General features: G+C 42.0%; 1 protein-coding gene across 1 annotated transcript in view; it reads left to right on the top strand.

Moving 5' to 3' along the window:
- ELAPOR2 (endosome-lysosome associated apoptosis and autophagy regulator family member 2) overlaps positions 1–23046 on the top strand; it is a 101401-nt gene that overhangs the window by 37170 nt on the left and 41185 nt on the right. The window contains 1 exon segment of the mRNA XM_085325770.1: positions 13949–14069. Within this exon segment, the coding sequence (XP_085181896.1) occupies positions 13949–14069 (121 nt within the window).

The raw sequence follows: 23046 nt of genomic DNA, 5'->3' as shown, positions 1-23046 counted from the left end.
TCTGATACTCTGTAAATACTGAAGGAAGCAGATATAAACTAAAAACTGAAATAGAAGATTTTTCATGGGCTGTCATTTAAAATTGCAGAACTAGATGAGAAGAACAGCACAGAGCAGGTATTGACATCAGAGCTGTTCTCACTCTTTTCAAATATTAGGGCATGGCACAGCTATTGCTTCAAAATTTCATATTTTCCAATAACAATAGGAACACAAACCGATGCAGAGGGTTCCTCTTTAGGAAATGAACTTGCAGCAAGCTAGTTGTATATCAGTGTGTGTGTGGTGAGCTGGTTAAGAGCTCAGATGCTTAACTTTAAGCAGTCTGAGAAATCCTTTGCTGAATGGAGGTTAATTTAGGCATACGCTTCTGTTTTTCGTTGAACATGCACCTCAATGCAGATGATGCTCCAGATGTGAGGACAGGGATAGTTTCATGTTTTTCTTATAATTACTATTTTGCGTTGAATTTTGCCTTCAATGCTTTTTCGGATTGATTCCTGTAAGTGTTAGGGTGTTAGCCCCACAGACAGTGCTGCACCTCCTTCCCCACCTGTCCCCGACAACCTGAGACGCAGCAAGGACATCTAGTCCAGCTATCGCTGGTTACTGTGAAACAGCAAAACAGAACTAGCCTGCCATCTTGTAAATCCTTGTAAAACAAGGAATTTTTTTTCTGACTTTGATCTAGAATAAATAATGCCTATCCTGCTGCTCTTACGCAGGGAAAATACCTGATAAAATCGGGGAAAATTGTATGCAAATTCTTCAATACCAGGAACAAGCATAACACCCACTTTAGCTCTGCATGCGGTCAAGCCTATGCAACTCTTCCTGTGCTCTGCTGTGACGGTCACTGTGGTCTTGTTTCTATTTAGAGCCTAGACTCACTGAACTTTTTTTTTTTTTTTTTTTTTTTTTTTTTTTTTTTTTTTTTTTTTTTTTTTTTTTTTTTTTTCTGTTCCTGCATGAAGGAGGAACTGGGAGTAAACACTGTTCCTGAGCTATTGTTTCTGCCAGGTGCAGATGTGAGCTGTTTGTGAGCGTGCGTGTTAGCTGCGATCCTCAGGGGCGATGAAGGGGATGAGGACAAGATGGGATGTCTAGCACTTGCTTTCTGCTGGGGGCTGAGACTGGTCTGGCTTGGCAAGGACACAAGGCTGGAAAATTCTCATTGATGTCTTGAATATTGATAGGGAGGGAAGAAAGTTGCCACCACCTCAAGAGAAGTAAATTGTTTTCTYGGTTTGATATGGCTCTTCTGCTTGCTGAGGAGGATCTCTGTCCAAATCCTTTGTAACTTTTTCCCATGGGAGTTTTGCATATAAATATAAAATAGAAATAATGAAAGAGGGAAAAGTGATTATGAGGGGTTTGCAGGAAAGTACTACTGCAGCTGTTCTAGCTGGAGCTTTAGGTTGCTGCCTTCAAAGGAAGGGGAAGACCCGCATGCTGCTTTTTGCTTCACTCCCAGTTTATCTGCACATCTAAATGATTTTCTGCCTTGTCCAGAGTTGTGTTTTTGCCCTCCTATATTCTGGCAGACTGCATCACTTTCAGATCTCCAAAGACATGCCCTTGTCCCAGGCCAGGTTAAGGTGTCGTTCAGCTGGTGACCRCCAGCACACACTTATCTTCAGAATTGCTTTTTTATCTCAGCAGTGTCAAAGTATCTGTATGTGTCTCAGGTTAAGCACATACTTAAGCACTTGAGCTGGTAGGAATGGGTGGTTGCAATACTGCTATGAGTTTTTTTTCCCTTGATGTCCATCAGGATACTATTCATAAAGCTCTGCAGACCTTCAGGGCCAACACACTTGTAATCCTTTGTGAGGGGTATCTGACATTCAATGTCAGGGCGSAGGAAAGGAAACTGAAGTCTAACAAGCTTGTGTTTCCATTTATAAAATACGTGTGTATCTGTTGGGGTTCCAGAGTGAAAGGCAGGCTGCAGCATTTAAAGGGAAGCATGARGCCAGGTTAGCATAGGCATTGGATCTATAATTCAGAGAAAAGAACAAGTAGCTTTTGTTATAATGCCTATGTTTATATTTAATGTTAATGTTTTTCCCAGAGCATCAGCTTTTCAGTGATATATAACAGCATAAAAGTACCTGGGGAGAGAAGGGATGCACTGCAGAAGAGAGTACTTTCAGCCTCAGAGTGGCTTTTTATTCCAGGAGAGAGAAAGCCATCAAGTCCATACTCTGCTCTTGCCATTCACATCCTGGTGGGCCTTGCAGGTGGGAGAAGAGCCTGGTGGAACCCTGTCCTGCCAAACTCCTTAAAGAGCCTCCTCATGCTGGGATTTGCTGCCTTGCTTAAAATTGGTTTCCAGCTGGTTCTGTGAATGCAATTAGTCACCAGCACACAGGTGGAAGATGAAAGTTAATTCTGCAGCACCTAATTAGCTGGCATTGCCGGAAGACTATGCAAGTGGAGACAAATTATTGAGGCTCTGGCTGCACGTTCAGGAAATTTGACAGCGCAGAGGCATGGTATACTATATTTCATCTGAGAACCCGTTGTTAGCTTTAATGATCTTTCATCTTTCTATTAAAAGACAAAGAAGAAGCTTGAGTGTCAGCTGGCATAAGTCAGTGCAGCTCTGCTGAAGACCAAGGATCTCTACCAAATTTTAACAGCTGAGGAGAGATGGATCCTCTAAGTTAAATGATGACAAAATTATTCCTGTGTGCGCATATGAACACACAGGTTTGTATATGCCCACACACTATTTAAAGGTGTCTTTTTATTTGTTTGTATTTAGTTCACATTAAACTAAATACACTTCCAACAATCATAAATAAAATATCATCAGATCATTAACAAGTCCTTTACTTATTAATAAAGTAATCAGATGATTTGTAATTAAAAAAGCCAATTAAAAGACTGTCTGAGTAATACTCGTTTCCCTTCCCTTGACGCATGCATATATTAGAAATACATCCAATGCAAAGCATAGGACAAAAATGATCGATAGCAGGTTACAGTGCTCTTTATTACAATGAATTAATTGATTATATCTAGCAGACTTTCCTCCCAGCGGAAGCTTTGCGTATTGAATGTCTCTCTTATTTCTGTTCTATCTATGTTGTTGGAAACTTGCCATGTGGTTTCATACTACCATTTAAATTTATTTGTGATTTGAGAAAGTTGTGTCACTCTTGAGACAGTTAACTTTCAGCTAAATAGGTTGGTGAAGTTTTAGGGGATTTGGGAATGGGCATTATAAGAAGTTTTCTGATAGGAAAGTAGAACTCTCCAAATCTAATTTGGTCAGTAGGTGCCACCTGAAAGCTGTGTTGCYTAACTGGTTTTCCTGCTGCTTGATTCACTCTTACTTGATTGGCATCCCACTGTAAAACTAACATACCCCAGTGATRTTACCTAGCACCATTCTTCATAGCCGTGGGTGATGGAGACCAAACGTGAATGGGTGCAGGGAATATCTCTTAGGTCTTGAGAGGTGTCTTGTATGAAAGATGACAAAGATGTATTAGTGGGGAAGTGGTGGGCAATACTTTTGCTGTATGCTATATGCTGGTATGCTATACCATTTGACAGATTACACCCTCTTTCTGGTGGACATTTGATGGCTCTCATGCTTTTCTCATGCATGGAATTCCTTGTCAGAGTCACAAGGACATGGAAGAATAATATGTTATTTTTTACAAGCGCTTACCCGATGGAAAGTGTCCTGTTGGAGACTCATAGAAATGGCCTATTTCAGAGTGTTATATGTAGATAAAATAAGTATTCCAAGACTTTCATCCTTCTGAAGCTCTGCAAACAATGGATGAAACACTAAAGAATTRTATTAGTTATTTTAGGACTGCATTCTATTCTTTTTTCCTTACCTGTAGATTGAGAAGTATTACCTGTTTAAGATGCAGGACTGGGAGCAAGAACTCAACTCCTGGATTTTATTCCTGACTTTTCCTATAATTTGGCTTTAGGTAAGGCACTTGAAAATATGGTCTGGCTCTCTAAATTAAATTCTAAGAAGTGTATTGCAGAGAAGTGTATTATCTGCAGTGTGTAAAGTGGGGATTCCCTTGTGGAGTAGATGGGGAAGGGCATTCCCTGGGACTCCACAGCAAGCCAGCAGTAGACCAGGAAGGATGACTCATGCTACTGGTCAAAATTAACCTGCCTGTGGATTTAAGAGAGGCCAACTCCTCCTTTTTGCAAGGAGATTTGAGATCTACTATTCTTACAGAGCTTTGTTTACTAACTCCTCCTCACATGCTTTAACTGAGATGTGTCTACAAGCCTCATTCTTGCAGCTTCAAACCTATCCAAGTCAAGCTATGGGTAGTCAATGGAGCAGGGTCTAACTCCTACTTTCTCMCTTAGGAAAAGGTATTTTGGAGCTTAGGATATTAAAAAGCATATATAGTCATCTATGAGTTTCTCGCTGATAGGTTTCCTGGGAGTTGCGTTCTGTGAAGCAGGAAGGAAAATAGTAAGATAAGATTCAGTGTTTTGTCAAAGGTRCAGTCAAAATACAAGCTCATTGTTTAAATCTCTATTTTTAAGGCCTGATTGGCCTTTAAAAGTCTCTCTTTGGTGAAGATTTGTAAGGTTTTTTTGCTGTGAACCAGAATATGCATTTGGAAATTTTATTGCCTGCCTCTGGAGATGTGTATCCCTAGAGACCATCTTAATTTCCATATTCATTGAGCTGTTYTGTGGTGTTTGAGGGAGGCCAAAATGAGGAACTCCATAAGGCCTGAAGCTTCAGCAATTTCYGTGTTACTGGACCAGGCATTTTGCTGCTGTTTCCTGGTATTTTGCTSTTTGAGGGATACAATCCTCAGGCGTGTTTAGGAACAAGAGGCAGCCCCGTGTCACAGAAGAAGGGTGAGAAATCTAGATTTAATGTTAGGAAGAATAAAGAAGTCACAGATGATGCTCTATYGCATGTGTGAGATATTTCTTCTTTGGCTTTTTCTCTTCTTTTGCGTATTCTTACACTGCTTGCAATCCAAGCAGTATGAAAAGGGTGAATCTGCCTTTAATTGTTCATCCTGGGTCTCTATCCTGTCTGTGCCTAAGATGTAACTTCTTCCTCTGTGCCTGAGCTCTAGCCCCTTCCACTCAAGTTGTGAGTCTTCAAAAAAGAAATTCTCCACTCTAGTGAGTGAAGAAGCACCCTAGTGCTTCACAGTGTGCAGGATCAGCCTCTAGATAAGCATTTGGCCCTGCAGTAGCAATTCATTAACCTTTCAGATAGCAAATCCCCAGCCTACTGCCAAGGTTTAAAATAATGCTTACCTACATCATGYGGTGTTCATCAAATTTCTGTCTCCCCGTTACACTTTTTTTTTTTTTTACAACTTTTTAACTTTTTTATTTTTTTAAAAATATATTTTTTCCAAATATAAGCAAATAAAATGTTCTTTTAACCAAAAAATATAAATTGACAGTAAGTCCAGTAAAGTCTCTTGACTGACACAGCTGTGAAAGCTGATGGAGGTGAGATCAGGATCAAAGTGCCAGTCTCTGTAAGCCAGTCTAACCACACAGCCATGAAGTCAGCGCTGTTCCCTGGTCTTCTTCCCCTCTCCATCCTTCTACYTTGGCCGCTCTTTGCCACTTTCTTCTTTATGTCTGCACTAGCATTTGCACAGCTGTGTACTGAATCATATCAGGGAGCTGTTCTGGCTGAAAACTATTAAAGGGAAAGTTGCCTTTCTGACGGATCCAGTTCTTCAAAGCACAAGTTTTAGTGCAGGCACTAAAGTGGAGGAGAAACATGTAGGTTGGGGGAGGTAAACTCCCCCCTAAATCTTCTTAACTTTTTAAACTATTATTGAAGAAACTTACACACTTACAGTTTTTCTGGCTGAAAATAATAACGTTTTCCAGAACATTTTGCACCAACCTGTAGAATTCTGTATGGTGAGTATYACCACTCATTAAATTTAATGGGATGATCATAAGATATTGAAAGTCTTTCACTTTCTTTAGGGGTTTATTTGCAAGGATGGTAATGCCATCTTCTGCTATCTAATACTTAGGGTGATGAAAACTTGAATGGTGATTCATCCCATAGTCCTTTGGAGTCAATGGATGTCTTTTATTGACTTAACTGGGCAGCAGATGAAACCAGATGAAAGAGCAACTGCTTTACTAAATACTACTTTTCTCTCCAGGTTGCAAAAATAAATAATCTCAAAYATTTTMAAAGATGGCTTGGCTAGTGCTTCACATAGTTTTTGAAGTTTTATTTAAAAGGAAAATAAATTTCTCACAGTGAAAGGGTTACAGGCTGACCTGACCTTTTTAGGCTGAAAATGGTCACTGAAACGAAAAATAAGRTAATGGTAAGAGTCATTACTGGACTGCTACTGAAAGGAATTTGGTAAAGGCTGGAGAAATGTCACAGTTAAAAAGAACATCGTCTCCACTGTAAAATAATTGTGTCTGACCCCATCTGGTGCCCACTGAGGCCCACGAAAACTTACTTCACTTGTTCCAGCAAGAGCTAGGGTGGCTGAAGGCCAGAAGATGACCCTGCTCAGCGTATAGCCCTGAAATTCCATGCTTGTGGTGGTGTGTTGTATGGGGATGAATTGTCTGTAGCAAACCATGTCCAGAATAYAGTAAATGCAACTTTTTGGAGAGATATGGCCAGCATCCAGTGCCAGCCACGCTCGCAGGATCTGTTTGGGTGTTTAAGCAGTAACKCCTTCCTTTCAGACTGCGTTTTTCAACAAGTAAAGCCCTCACCCRCACATTTTGTTCCCAGCTCTTGTACTCAGCTTTCTTGATGATGATAACTGCTTCATTAACTGCTTGATGAGTTGTCCATGCACATTAGCATCATTTTATCTAGCCAGTAACTGTGAGCGTTACCCTAGGAAGCTGTGTAACATCCATCACGGGAGGTTTCATGAGAAGTTAAGCAAATTTCTGCCAGGAATGCTTTAGGTATGGTGGACAAGATGATTGACTAGACGGCTCCTTACATAACCTTCCAGCCCTGTCATTTCTTGCTTTARAACTCTGTGACAGTAGTAACACATTATTTTTGTGACAAGCATTTCTAGGAGGCTCAGTGAAGGTGTGGGTGCCCGTTGGACCAGGAGCTGGACTGCACCAATACATGCAAAATTGAAGTGGCAGCCCAGCATGTCATGGGTGGGTGAAGAGACACCCCGAGAAGGGTTGTCCCACCTAACTGGAGATGTTTGTACAGTTATGTACACATTGAAGCAAGTCACCACCAGCTCCTCCAGCACTAGACAGGGAAATGAGTACGATTTTAGATGCTTGAGATGAGTGGGAAGCGTACTCCCCCTCCCCGCCAATCATCATCCTAGCAGTTGAACTCTGCTGTGCACTTAGCAAGATGAAGTCCACCTGTGGTCGGGTGAAGGCAGATCATATCATTTTCCTCCTGAGGGCCAGATGGCTGTGATCTGTAAGTGTCGTGAAAGAGGCGAATCAGGTGAAATTCAGTGCCTCTGCAGATGTGTAGGTTGCAACATGTCAGCCATGGGTGAGGACAGTCCTTTGGCCTTGTTGGTGTGAAAACTCAGTGGTTTTCTCATTTTAGCAGGGACAAAATGTTCATCCATTTTCTGTCAGGTCTTTATTTCTAAACATTGATAAGGATTGTCTCTGTCCTCCTGCCACCAGAGCTGTTTATGGCTCTCTCAGCTTACCCTATCAATCTGCAGAGGTCTACCCACTGCAGATCACACTGCTCGCTGGCCTAGGACTCGCCATTCACTTTAACGTGTTTGGGCTGGATTCCTGGAAGTTATACCTGAAAAGGTTATATAAAAAACTTACCTGAAATGTCATTTATTTTGATTCCTCACAAATATTGATGATATATCTTTTGCTGAATTGTGGCTTTTATTCAGTAAATCTCTTTTTGGTTCATCTTTAATTTACAGATGGCTCTGCCAGCATTTCATCCTCAGCTTCTGGTGGCTGAAATCTGGTGCTTGAATTAGGCTCAAGATGCAAATAGCCTGATTTTTCTGAAAGTGTGGATATCTGCAGCTGCCTTATAGGGTTCTAAGTAATGCAGTTAGGTCTGGGTTTCTCACTGCTGAAAAGGCATAAAGAAATTAGGAGTCAGGAAAGAGAAACTGAAAGAATACGCATAAATAACTTTTTGCATATTGTACAAAATGATTTTGGATTTAGGAATAAAGATGGAAATAATGAAAAGCTCAGCTCAAGTTTTCAGCTGAAAAGCCCTAATATAAGTAATTTCAAAGGAGATTAAAGAGGAGTGCGTTCATGTTCAGGGGAAGCTTACAACTGGGCGTTAAGCCTGGATGAATAGTGTGGCAGAGCACCGCTGACAGATTGGTGTGCTGCTCACTCGTGGGCTCTGGATGATAGGAGCAGGAGAGGGAGCAGGAGTATTTACTGATGCCAGAGGATATAATTAGAAATAATGAGTGCAATAAAGGATGAGGATGGGCTAGAAGCCTCAAACTAATGAGAAATGGGAACTYGCATCTTCTCTTTCAAAGCCCAGGAATTAGGAGAAGTGAGTGACAAGCAGCTCTCGAAAGCACAGGGATAGTTCTGGCGTGTGGAAAGCTCTCTCTCTGAATGCAGCAGTGCTAAGGAGGCCAAACACGGGAAATACAGCTGCAGGAGCTGCTCGGACCCAGCACGCAGAGAGATTTTCATGTCTGATGTCCAGTCCTTTGGGATATCACACCTCAGTGTACCAGGGAAATGACAGTGTTTTCTCCCTTTCAGTGTGATTAGTCAGGGGGTCACAAGAGTGCTCGATGAGGTTGAACTCCCTTCTTGTCTCCTCCTGACTCCATTATTTCTTTAAAGAGGCATTTTCTTTGTGCCTTTTTTTTTTTAATGCACAGCTAATCCCTATTGCACATGCAAATACAGATAGCACATAGGTCTCTAAAGATTATGGATGCCCCTTTTGGCAAACAATATCTTTTAATAGCATTGTGTGCAGTTAATCCAGTTAAGCTAAGCAAAAGYATTGCTGGGACAAGCAGTGCAAATTCACGGAAGGAATAAATGACAATCCTCCCAGGAATTGTTATTTGGTAACACTGAGGCAGGTAGGGTGGAAGTGGAAGCTTCTTTTTTCTTTCTTTTTGGCTCTACGATGTCTATGGTTGGAAGGCAACATGAGCAGAGCAAGCTGTTAAATTGCAAGACTCTTGCTATTATATTGCATTACATTATATTTCCTAACAGATCTGGGAAACGTTTATTGCTCCTGGCCTCTTCCAGGATCAGGTTTTCGGTGCACCAGGAGCTGCCCGCAAGAGCTTTTTCCCTCTTTCTCATCAATTCTGATGAAGTGGAAAGGGATAGAGGCAGCTCCTGTCTGAGTAAAGAGTGGGAATGGGAACAGGTCTGCATGGAGAGTGCAAGCGGGGGACAGCCTGSGTCTCCCAGATGATATCCRTGCTTTCTAACCMAGCACACTGCACACGTCCTGCTGTTTTTTCCTCCCCCTTCCCTGTGACCAGCAGGGTCTTTGCTSTCTCAAGGGTAAGCASGCAGCACTGACATTGGGTGATGCCYGAGGGCTGCTTTTCTGCTGGTGCACGGTGTCCTTCGAAGAGAACGTGTGAACATCAGGRAGTTTCTTATAGCAGCTTTACATAGCTGCACAGCTGTGATTTAAGTAATTCTCCTAGAAGAATAAGGCAAAATTCAGCATAAGGAAAACAAACACACTTRCCTGTTCTTGTTTTTTCAGGATACTATTAACCATTCATTTTAAATTTAACACTGGAGACTATACATTGATTCTGATCTGCTTCTTGGAATGATATCAATTTTCCACTTAGAAAATTGCTTTTCTTTCTTTTTTCTTTTTTTTGGACTGAACTCTATACAGGGTATTATTGGTTGGTTTTGAGAGACACTTTCYTACAGAAACTTACTCTCTGGGCCTGAAATTCAAACCAATCTTGCCAAAACTTAGGAATTTTGAGCAATAAAAAAATACCGTAGGAAATGACAGCTGAACTGGGGAAGGGACATTTTAGAACATTAAGGCCAATCCCAGAAAAGTAATGAAACGAGTCAGACCTACAACTAAAATAAAAACAGATCGTGGCCAAATTTAAAGATACTATATGCCTGGATGATAGCAGGGAAAAAAACATTACAGGAAAAAGGTGTGTAAGAGCTGGCAACAAGTGATAAATAGCAATGGATTTACCTTAAAATYCATTTCAGAAAACTGTTGGATGAAGAAATTTCTTAGGCAATTCAATCAGGGAGAAGACAAAWTCACAAAATAATGGAACTGCATTTTTCAATGAGATGCAGAAAAGTTGTAGGAGTCCCATGACATGGTGAAGACTCCTCCATCAACCTACTATATTTGGAAGTTCAAATTGCTGGGGCAGATTAGAGACTCTGAGCCTGGTAAGCCAGTGTTAATGGGTGATCTCCAGCGCTCACATACATCACGTTGGCTTTGTGGTTATGCCTGTGCTGCAATCAAGGCATAGATCCAGCTTGTGTGGATATATCAGAGCTCGTCTGGGTCCTGAGAACAGTGTCACCACGGCTGCAAAACCTACTCAGGATGCTGGATCATTTAGGTGAGCCCGAGCTCACTGCAGTTACAGCTGACCTGCTATAAGTAGCCAAGCTGGCTAGTTTGAAGTTGGCCAGTGGTGCAGCTAAAGCTGTGAKCTGCTGTCATGCCTTTAACTGCAGTGGAGATAACGTCCTGATTTTAAAATAGAGATACAACCCTTCCCTTAACGGTTGTTTGTTGGTAAAGCTATAGCACAGGAGAGAAGGTGGTGGTGATGGTGGCTGGTGGAGAGTTTTGAGCTACGCATGTGTAATCAAGTACAGAATTTCATTTGCAATGTCGATTACAGTTAATTATCAGAAGAAGAACATAGTCCTTGGAGTGATATTTGGACATACAGTTAGGATGAAAGCGTGATAGATTACAGAAAATAATCCATCTCTTCCATGAGGGAACTGAGCATGGTTGAGGCAAAACTCATGAAAAGAGCCCACTTAAGAACTTAGTTATGCTGCATAACCTCCYGTGTGACTCTTGAGGCTCCTCTGTGGACATGGCTAGCCACAGACAGGAGTAAGTGGCCAGAGGGAAGGACATCTGTTGGTTCCATCTCTCCTGGAAACCACATCTGACCAGCTAAAGGTTTCTGTGGAGAGAAGGGGAGAGATACTGACCTAACTTTTCCACTTGAATTTGGAAGGAGAGCAGAAAAACATTTTTCTTAATCATTTTTGCAACTCACCTGAGTTTTGAATCTCTAGTTGTAAAATGACATTCTGATAATGCAACTCAGGATGTTTCTTCACTGCACAGTACTCTATGGCACAGCTCCCCTCCCATCTGCGCCATGTCTGAGATTCCTCTCCCTACCCTCCTGCTGGCCCTAGCTTTGCTGCAAAGGGGTTGCGTGCTAGGTAAACATCTTGGAGGTGTGTTTGGAGAGCGTTGCCGAGACAGTGACCTGGATGRCTGACACCAAACAGCTGTTGATAGTTTTGTTGACCTGATATGAAATCAAAAGAAGAGGATGTCTGAATGTGAGTCAGATTCAGAGGTTTTCAATATCCTTTTCTTTGCTTTACTTTGGTTTTGGATATTTAATTTAATAGATCTTTTTTTTCTTATGTGCTAAGAACTATGAGATGGATGTATTACAGATCTGTGATTTCTGAATTCTGGTTGCCTTATAGGTAGGTTTCAATAAGCAGGTGATTATAGATTGTTTTTGCTGTTCCTTGAGGACTACATAAAAGATGAAAAGGGGAAAATGCAAATTTTAATTGAGTAAATTCATAGTCTTGAGAGTATGCTGTAACATATTTCACTTGTAGCTCTGGATTTGATAGTATTTTCTTATGCTTTRCTTTATTTTTGAGACAAATATTTTTCCTTTCCAGTGTACTGTTAGTTGTGTTTTTAAACTGTTAGTTGGGCCACAAATATATTTATTGAACCATAAAATTATTAACTCCAGAGCAATCAGAATTTTATTTGCAGTTTGATGTAAAATACCAAAGGCTGTAATAATGTTCAGGAAGACCTTTATTAACAGCAAGAGATCTCTGGAAAGCTCTTTTAACAGTAGAAGAAATATTAATTTCCACATCATTTCTTTTTCTATAAGTGAATAAGAGGAGAATTTCAAGTCTTTTCCTTGCAAGTCAGCTGAATATTTGTGGGGMTGAACTAATCTGTTTGAAAGCCAACATGGTTCTGTCTTTATCCACTTGATTCCCCCGTCTTTTCCTGCACTGTGTGGGCTGTCACAACAGCAAGAGGTCATAAAAAGAACAGGGAAAAGTTACCCATGGAATAATCCTAATGTGTATGGAGGACCTGCTTCTCTAGGGCAGCATGGTTTAGGGACTGATGCCTGCAGTCACAGCAGCGCAGATCTTTAGGAAAGCTGATTTGTGCTGCCTCTCGGATGGGTTTTGCYGCAGTGAGAGTGAGATACCTTAGCTGAGGAGCAGCTCTCCTGCAAGGTGTGGCCATGCTTGTGCCCTGGGCTGCTTCGGGCTGCTGTCACCAACACTACCTTACCCCACTGTGACTTGCTGCCAGGGGAAGCCAGGTAAAATGGAAGGAACACCAAACTGTGAGGTTTGCCTCATGGGTCCACCAGGTCTGCCCTAAAGCCAAGCAATCCTCTAAGCCCCTAGCTGAAGCTCTAATCCCATTTTTCCTCATGCCCACAATTTTCTGTGTTACTTTTATGGGTCAGGCAGGGCCATACAGTGTCATCAGGGATGAGCATGGGGAGCTGTTACTCTGGTGGTGGAGTTTGCCTGAGAAAATGGAGAAATCTCCATCCAAACTATGTGGCTTGTCTCCCTTTGTAGCCAGTGGAGAGAAGGAAGTGTTTCAAAGATGTGGATTATCTGCTCATCCCTGCTGCTGCAGATGTCTGAAATAGTCCTATGGCCACCCTCTCTTGAATGCAAATACAGCTGAAAGTGGCCTATCCCATGTGGAGACACCTTATGGAGCTTGCCAGAATATATCTTTTTAATGTACATCTGTTTCTTCTGAAGAAAAGTATACACCAATTCTGCCAGTTTAACCCTAAGTCTTTCTTGATACCTRACCAGTTCAAAAATGAGAAGTTCCTCAGGTTTATTCTGAACAAATCAGAGATTAAATGAATTTGAAAGGTTATGAATGTGGAAACAAAGCTATAAAGTCAAAACTAAAAAAGGTGCAAATCTAGACTGTATCTAGGATCTGAATCAACGTTGTTAATAAAATCAATAGCTAAGGTTCTGTCCTAGCTAATGCTAGGAAATTCATAATGCTTCTTACTCAGACTACTCAAGGCCTTATCTAAGTCAAAAGGAGTATGGGAATGGTCTCTCCTCACACCATTGTTCTGCCTTGGGGTACTCCTCAGAGCTGACCCTGCATGGTATTTTCAGCAGTATCCTAGTACTGAGTTCATCTCACCTGACTTGTATGGGCTTCCTCTGATATCAGTGCAGAGAGGAAGGTGATACATCCCACTGTCTTAGGCCTCTGACTCAGCGTGGGATGACTTGTGGCCTGGAGGTAGCTTGCTCCATTGACCATGGAAGAAGCCTAAGGGGCTAGTGTAGGCCAGATAGTGACCGGATACCGCAATAGCTCACWGTTTGGGATTAATCCTTCCTGAAGAGACTAGGGAGAAAAATTCTATTGGAATTTGTGCCTCTCTCCATGGAGCTTTTGCAAATCCCACCTTAGCATGTGTGCTGCATGGCACCCGGTGTGCTTTGTGCTTGCTCTGCGATGCTAGAGGATGATCCTCAAAGCAGGGAGAGTGTCTCACAGTATGTTCTGTGCCAAATACTTCCTTTCTGGTTTAATTATAACTGAGCTTGCTAATCCCAGTCTTGATTAATGAGCTTAATATGCAAATGTTATGATGAAACTGAAACTCTTTGTGATTGTTTGCAGACAGATTACCACTTCGAGTACACAGAGTGCGACAGCAGTGGCTCCAGATGGAGGGTGGCTGTCCCGAATCCGTCAGTGGAATGCTCTGGATTACCCGACCCCGTGAAAGGGAAGGAATGCAGTATGTTGGCACTTTTCATTTTACAAACCTAGCTGTTTGTGTTGTTTAACCTTATGGTACTGACACCGGCAAAGTCCCGTGGAGGGACTAGTGGGTTGTGACTCAGGTGATATGGATCTCCTTAGCTCTATCAGTGATATCCTGAATGTCCCTGAATTAGTCCTTCACTTCTGGGTCTTTTTTTCCCYTCCAGCCCTTCCCCTTGCCTCAGAGCTGTGGAGCAGGGACTGTCTGTGCAGGGTAGTTGTATAACTCACTAATATCTGTGGTAGGAATCCTTGTACGCTAACTCACAGTCAAGCTATGTCCACTGCAACATCCTCTGAAGAGCTGTGGTTGCTTGTCTTGAGCTGCCATACTGTAAGTTTAATTCTAGCTACCATCACACTGGCGTGGTGTTTGCATGCTTGGTACCTGAGGATGCCAGCATTATTTGTCTAATCAGCAGAATGCATAGGTAATGATAAATACCTTATTTACCTGAGTTATTTCCATGATGAAGCTTTTTTCATTTTAGGCTTTTAGAGGGATATATTTTTTAACAACTTGGAGTGCTCTCATGTCACTTGGTCCCTTTTTTTTTTGTGTGCTGAAATATTTCTTTTTTGCATCTGGGGACGTAAATAAACAACTGCTCTGCAAACGTATTTGAACTGTTCCCTCACTCTCTTTTAGCTTCCCAAGCTGAATGCTGTTTCCTATCACACTTCCTTGCTCTAGCAATTCTCTTCAAGACCGATCCTAGCAGCTTTACTTCGTCAGCAATTTGTATCATGAGCTATAAATTATTGTATCTGCCAAGCTGGATAAATAATGGCAAAGTTCTTTCATTTTTACTGTAGAAGAGGTGAGTTTTTATTCACTTCTGACACTTCTCCTCTAAAGGTTTATTGTTCATTTCATTACTGCATGTGTTCCAGCCTAGAGCCCATAAATGTTTTCCATAACACTGATGATGACCAGAAGATTTCTGACTGCTTGCAAGAGTTATCTAAGAAGCTGCCTCTGTCATTCCTGGTACTTGTGCTTAGCTGCTGAGGTTTTACATGTGGGTTCTCTGTTTATCCTTAGGATTCATTATTCAATTGCAAAACTAGAGAGCTGAGAATCAACTTAAGTGATCCCTTAGTTCACCCTCCATCAAAATAGCTATAATAGCCATATCTTTGGCTGACCCTGGGCTGGATTCACTTCATCACTTTGGTCACATCCAGTGATCAAAGTCCACAGCTGCTCCAGCTAGTTGCTCATCTGTTCAATTCTATTCATTATCCCTCCTATTGCATTTTTTTCTCTTTTTTTTTCCTCTTGCTGTATTTTAAGTCTGATGCTTTTGCTGTCTTCACTATAAAAGAGCAGATTGTATTACACCCYTCTGCTGCACAACCACTTTTTGTGTACCCCAAGGTGTATGGCCAAAATTAATTTTTTCTGATATTGACTATTTCTTTTTTAACCTTTTGAGGCTTAGGGTCCAGCAGCATTACATCTGCTGCACTTTTCAAGAAGTGGTGCAATTACTTTTTCATCTCTACTCATATGTGTGTCCTTCTCTGGTCTTAAATCAATTTCAGTTAAAATTCAACTGTTTAATAACAACAGATGAGTTTCTGGGTTTCTCACATTTGGCCACCTGTTAGACAAGGAGAAAACTTTTCCCAGGAGACTGGCTGTGATATTGTATACAAAAATATAGCCTTCTGCTAAATACACCAAAAGACTAATCTCAGCAGATGCATCTCCTTCTTGTAGTATTTCTGCAAGTCTTGTGGCAACTCAGCTGGCTCAAGAAGCAATTAAATAGTCAACTCTTTCTACTGAGCCCTTCAGTGTCAATGCTCTAGGCTCTTGGGAGTGCAGCAAAGAGTTAGTGTAGTTTTATCTTTTTCTCTCCCCCCCCAACTCCGTAGTAGAGTCTGGCTTCAGAAGATGTCTGGCTATATTCTGATGGCAAAAGTCTTTAGTTTTAGCATCWTAAGGTCTTTTGCCTTTGTTTTAAGAGGAACCGATCCTTTCTTTAAGGTTGAAAACATGATTCCATCAAAAACAGTCAATCACTCTAGGAATGTGTGGGGGACATCTCTCCCATTTGGCCAAACATGCTGGTTTTTACTGCAAAATATTTGAATGAGAGTACAGTTCTCCTGACAGCCCATTCGTCAGTGGGTGGGGTATACCGGGAGAGGCAGCTTTTGAAAGTGATTGCACTCCAGCTCTTTAGACWTTCCCCCCAGGGGTCTGTTGTCGGTGAGGAATCCTGCAGAGAACAGACAGCTCCTTCCTGACTTCTCATGTTCCCTGGGGGGTGGCTTTTGTCTCATCTGGCAACATTGGCAACTGGACCAAGGACATCCTAAGCTAAAAGTAAAAATTACTATAGCTGAGGGAAAAGTGAAGAGTCGTGTATTTGGGGCTGTTGCAACACATGTTCTCAGCGGATTGTGTGCAGAGCAAGATTTATAGTATAGACTTTGCCAGGGGTTGTGTACATATCTTATAAAATAATTAATGGCTTTTAGAGATGTATTCTTTTCCTTTTCTCATAGGCCTAGTATTTTTTCATCCCAAGGCCTCTCCAGAMGTACTGCAAGTATGTAATATCCCTTGAGTCTTTCTGGTCATTCTACGAACTTGTTCAGATTGTGCTACATCTTGTAGGTCCTGCCCTGTGGCCAGAACAGCCTGGCATTTGGGCTCACTCCTGGCATTTGGTGGAGCCTTGGACTCTCTTAGGTGTCTCTTCCAGTACGTCAGCCTGCAGAGCTGGGCGACCACAGGACAATCACCACAGGTAGCACAATGTCCTTCTTCAGAGATCTGTTGTCTTTAGAAGTTTTGGATGAGATCTAGTAGTCCTGAGAGATAGCTGTCTGTGTCCCTACACTTAAAAAAGGGCTGCAATTTTAAAGCAGCATTAGCACCTAGGATTTTTTTTTTCTACCTAAGGTTGGCACAGTCCTCAGTGGTCTTCAGTGGCAGTTAGGACACAGTGAATATAGAGGAATCTGGGTGAGAATGTGTTTTTTTTGGAACACATTTGCCACCACAGCTGTCTTCATGATGTAGTGTTTGCAGTTGTTTTCATCTGTTCAGCAGCTCCCACCACTTGAGAATATCCAATATTGGTCTTTACTGCTCTTGAAAATAGAAGTGACTTGCAGGCTGTCATTAATTTTGGATCCTGAGAATACTGTGTGAACCTCTTGCACTTCCAAATGCTCAGCAGTCATTCGCTTTAAATTGTGCCTGAGCTAGGAATTCAAAATATGATATAACAATATGTTAAATATCTCAAATCATCTCTGTAAATACGTCTAGACTGTGGTCTTCAGTAAGTGCAGAGATACTTGAAACTGCTAAAAATGTATTAACTCGGGAGCTTCACTGGAACCAGAGCTCAGCTGGTGTCTTGAGATGTGCAGATTTTCAGGAAGCTGTGTTTTACTGCTTTTTTTCTTTTCTTTTTTTCTTTTTTTTTCCTTTTTTTTTCCCCAAATGAACCCATTTAAAATTAGGCTGGATATCTCTGTGCTATGCTGCGGTTTGAAGTGTGTGCCTCCCTGCAGTGCCCAGCTGACTGTTACCCGCTGAGAGTGACTGCTGGCACTTCCTGAAATGGCTGCAGACTTGGAAATGTATGTTAGGATTCAGACCTTTTGGGGGTCTTCAAAAGCATATTGGGCAAAACTTACTTACCTGCAGAGAAGACAGGCTTCTCTGAGGACTGATCATGAGGTTAAGCAGAGAAAAGACTATAATATTTTGACTGTTTTATGATCTGAGTATTAGATGGCTTTTTTTTTTTTTTTGCCTTTTTCTTGCCATGAACAGAGAGCAGCATAGATATTAACCAATGACCTGTCTTCCTCTCCTGCTACCTTCCCCTCCAAATCTTTCCCGTGAAGATGGGAGGTAGAGAGAAAGAAGGAACCTTGCATGGCAGATACTTGTGATGTTGTATGATGTACTGCATACTGTAYGGCATTACTGTGGTGTTTCATGATGTACCACCAGGAAGCAATCCTTGACATGGGCCTTCCTAGGTGGCAGAAGAAGCTCCACAGGATGGTAGTTTGCTTGCAATACCCTGTGAAAAAATGCCCCTTTATTTATATATTTCATCCCTGTCCAGAAGGAAATTCTACACATTTTTTTCTTATCTCCTTGCCCAAAGGGCAGCCTGTGGTTTTGCTGTTTTGCATGTTGTGTAGACAGCAAGGCTGAAGGCTCCCCCTCACAGAGAAGGGTGACCTCCCTATGGGCTACTGCATGGTTGTGTCAGACTCTGTGTGCCTTGTGCAAAAAGCAACAATTTGCCCATTTCTTTCCTTTGTGCTTGTGTTTGTTTAGAGAAGAGTCATATTTTTGACACTGGCATATCACAGTAGCAAGGGCTGCTAGAAAGAGGCACGTCAGACGTGCAGCAGGGATCTTGGCTGGGCAAAAGGAGATGTTTACTGCTCCTAAAGGTAAAGTACTGAAGAGTACTAAAAAGTACTTYGTAGGTCTTCTCTGCTTCACAGCTAAGATGTCCTCTCCACACACCTGACTGTGCAGCTTCAAGTTATAGCACATACACTGAGAAAAGGTGGGTGCAGTGGGGAGGCCACGGGCAAAGAGCCTTCTTTGGTAAAGTCCAAACTGGTTGAATTGCTCCATTACTTCTTAACAGTAAGCAATGTGCTTAACCAATTTTGTCTCCTTCATTTTTAATTACTACATATCTCACTCAGATCTTCTCATGAATCTAGTAGTAGGAAAGGAATTTAGCTGAGAAGGCTCACTGCAATTAAGGCAATATACTTAGTTTTTTAAATGGAAAAATATTTATGGCAGTAAATGGGAGAAGTTTGCATTTGGGGCTCTCCCTTGCCTGAATGCCTATATGTGTGGCATTTCCTGAAAATCCTGTGTTTTGGTCTGCGAGCCATATGCTGTTGCTAATGAGGACCTTTTGGGACCTGGCGGTAGGCGCAGGATTTGACATTGTGCTCCCGCTGACACGACGCTGCGTTGTATCTCAGTGGCTGCAGAGTTGGGCTTTTTTTGCCAGACTGATCATATGCCATGTRTTTTATACTCAAAATAAAATGTTTGAATTCAGAGCTATCCTTTCCTCCTTATCTCCTTTTCTTCCTTTCTCCTTTGTCTCTCTCCACTGCAGTACAACCCAAAAATCCGGTGTAAAGAGTGGGCTCTTACTATCTGCAGGTGAACTGATACACTCCTCTGAACAGTATCTGTGAACAAAGAGAGAGTAGAGGCTTCACATTTTGACCTGAAATTCCATTTAATATTAAATCTCTTATTTCACAGGATGATATGAGCTATTTTCTGCCAGCCTAAATAAGAATAGGTTGCACCTTATCTCATAAATATCTGTTAATTTTAGTGGCACTATATGCATAATAAAGAATTGTAGTAAGAGTAATAAATAGAACAATGTCAAAAGCTGTAGAATTTGCTGTGTTCAAGGGGAAAAAATGCTGGTAGAGTTACTAGCATCCAAATGCCGTTTATAATTAGCAAGATTTCTTAACAGGTGCAAAAATATAATTTATTAAATTGATAGTCTTAGATGAGGGAATTGATAATATGGAAGAATTTGATCAAGTACAATGGCTTGGAATTATTAATGGTTCTACTTAGCAAATTCCACCTTTACCTAGCCCAAATGAGGCTGGAGTAACCTCATTGAAATGTGATTCAGTTTTGAGGCAAGATGTGTGAGTGTGTGCCAAATGGTAAACATGTGAAAAGCTCCACTGACTTCAGAAAATAGACCATGCTTAATTACAATAGACTTTACTTAGGCTTGAGAGCAAAATTTGGCCTGATTTATTGCTACTGAGTTTATTCTAACTTATGCAATTCACCCTAGAAAACCACAGGAGGAAATATGTATCTTCTTAATTACAGTGCACTTTAAACACAAGTAGGTCAAATGACCTTTCTAAGGCTTGTAGGTTTTATAATGCTTGAAATAGTTTAAGTATCTGAAGGAGTTTTGATTTTAACTTTCTGCTTTGAAAGTGAAATGTAATAGAAGATCTTGAGTTTGATATTCTCTTAATCACAGAARCACAGAATGGGTTGAGGTTGGAATGGACCTCTGGAGATCATCTAGTCCAGCCTCCCTGCTCAAGCCCTGGCGAACTCCACTAGCCACAGGCCTCCAGCTRGACTCCATGCCACTGATGACGACCCTCTGAGCTCTGCCTTTCAGCCAGTTCTCAGTCCACCTCACTGTCCACTTGTCTAACCCACACTTCCTGAGCTAATATTTTTCATTTTCAGTGTCATTAAGACAGTGCTTCTTTGGATATTCACACTGAACACAACAACAAGGTCAAGGTATTATGGTGTCTAACTGTGTCATTTAGATCTGACATACGCACATAGATATACTTACATACAGTGACAGATGCTTTTGGGTRTCCTGAGCGGTAGGAAAGTAACATTTTCCAGTTGAACCACTCTTCAAAAAATGTATTCAAAAGATCTACTCTTTCATCCCTCCATCTCTGAGATTGCTCTCTCTAATGGTAAATTCTGATCTTCTCCCTCACTTTGACTAGCACACTCCCCTTTCTGTTGAACTGCCCTATGGCTCCCATGAAGACAGCTGCCTGTCAGGCTGTAAAAATATATCCTTCTGTATGGAAAGCTKCTCTCTCAAACCTTGGTACTGAATGAACAGATTCTTAATGGGCTTGAAATCCAGAGAACCTGAGCATTGCTCAACGTGCTGTAGGTTTGGCCCCTGACCTGTTACCTTTTACRTTTCAGTTATTGAAGACTGAACAAGAAAAATAGTATATAATTTTGGCTCTGCAGCCACCTCTGACTTGAGGTGAATGGAAGTGCGAGAAGTRGATTTCCAAGTCATGACCTGTGGAAGGTTACTTTTGCGTGTATGGCTGGCAGGGCTGGGCAGCTGAGTTTTGTCTGATTCTCTCTTGTATCCTTGGGAGATTTTTTAATCTGTTTTCATAAGGAAAAGGAAAGGCTTTCACGGGAGAGCATTGGTGTGGGGGGATGACAGGCATGCAGTGTTGGCTCTTGCTCTGAGGACCGCTGTGAAGCTGAGCTGGGCGAGTGTGTGCCTTAACAAAAGTGAGGGCTCACCTGCGCCCGCAGTGATCTGCGTGGCGTGGTTTGCGAACCACGGCAAAAAGGCTGTGACTTAGTAAAGCACTTAAGCAGATGTTTACTTYAGTTCCTGTTAGAGCATCGCTAATGCATGGTCCTAACTCAAATCAGATGGCTAAGTCCTATTGATTTCATGCATTACAGTTCTCACCTGGATTGAGGCTCAAGGTACATTTTACTGTGGCATTTCCACCTCAGTGTTTTCCTAATGGATATTGTTACCCTGGAGATAACTTGATGTTGCAAGTAAWCTTTCACATTTTTTTTTCCTCTATATGTGAGTAATACACTTTCTATGAAGAAAAAATACACTGTTGGCTTTTTGAAGTATAGTGTGTTTTTTTTTCTTTTTTGTTTTTTTTTTAGGTAAATAGTAAAAAAGCAGAAGCATTTTCAATTAATCCACAGAATTGAATTCCCAGGGAAGACTTCCTGGGAAMTGTGTGTTGGTGTGTGTATTGAGACTTCCAGGAGAAAGATTGGCCTTTATGCCTTCTGATGATTTCTTTGCCCTATTTGTCTATGTACCCTAATTAAATAAGTTAAACACAGCTTCCTCTGAGTCATTGCTTTCTCTTTCAACAGGAAAGCAGCTGTCAAGACCTTGGATTTGCTTGGTAGAGGGATGCAGAGTATATATGTGTGTGCGTATGAGAGAAGGTATAATTGCAATGAAGATTTTTTTTATAACAGTTGCAGGGGATGTGAAGAAACATGGTCTGAGATTGCAGCATCTAGGTGCTAAATATAGATATTTCCATTCAAGCTGATATTTGAGCTCCAACTGCAATCCAGTGTATGCCTAAAATCTGATGCAATTTCTCTGCCATAGTTCTTTAGGGTCGTTTGGGATTTCTTAGGGTTTGCTATSTGGCTTCGAATTGCTGCACCAGAAGGATGTGAGTCTCCTGTAAAACCTGCGTCATATTTTTCCAGGCAAGGGCAGAGGACATCTCAGATGGCATTAGAGGCCTATAAATGAGGACCTAAAATGAGCTCAGTGGAGTCACTGAGGCCTGAAGAGCTATTCATACACCTCCAGGTTAAWCATAGAMTCATAGAATCAGTAAGGTTGGAAGGGACCTCTGGAGATCRTYTAGTCCAACCTCCCCCCTCAGCAGGGTCACCTAGAGCATGGTAGACAGGGTTGCACCAGGTGGGCCTTGAAGATCTCCAGAGAAGGAGACTCCACAACCTCTCTGGGCAACCTGGTCCAGTGCTCTGTCACTCTCMCAGKGAAGAAATTCCCCCTCACGGTCAGGCGGAACTTCCTGTGCTTCAATTTCTGCCCATTGCCTCTTGTCCTGTCACATGGGACAACTGAAAAGAGTTTGTCCCCATCCCCCTGACACCCTCCCTTCAGGTACTTATAGATATTGATCAGATCCCCCCTCAGTCTTCTCTTCCCCAGGCTGAACAGGCCCAGCTCTTGCAGCTGTTCCTCATAGGGCAGGTGCTCCAGCCCTCGGATCATCTTCGTAGCCCTATGCATGGACTCTCTCCAGTAGCTCCACGCCTGTCTTGTCCTGGGGAGCCCAGAACTGGACACAGTACTCGAGATGAGGCCTCCCCAGGGCTGAGTAGAAGGGCAGGATCAGCTCCCTCGACCTGCTGGCAACACCCTTCCCAATGCACCCCAGGAGACCATTGGCCTTCTTGGCCACAAGGGCACATTGCTGGCTCATTGTCAACTTGTCATCCACCAGCACTCCCACGTCCTTCTCTGCAGGGCTGCTCTCCAGCAGGTCAGCCCCCACCTTGTACTGGTGCCTAGGGTTATTTCTCCCTAGGTGCAGGACTCTGCATTTGCCCTTGTTGAACCTCA

This window comes from Rhea americana, unplaced genomic scaffold, assembly GCF_003343005.1.
Source record: "Rhea americana isolate MKP2758 unplaced genomic scaffold, rheAme1 scaffold_1, whole genome shotgun sequence".
Classification (NCBI taxonomy): Eukaryota; Metazoa; Chordata; class Aves; order Rheiformes; family Rheidae; genus Rhea; species Rhea americana.
Note: the sequence above shows the minus strand (reverse complement) of the source record. Positions and strands in the feature narration are given on the sequence as shown.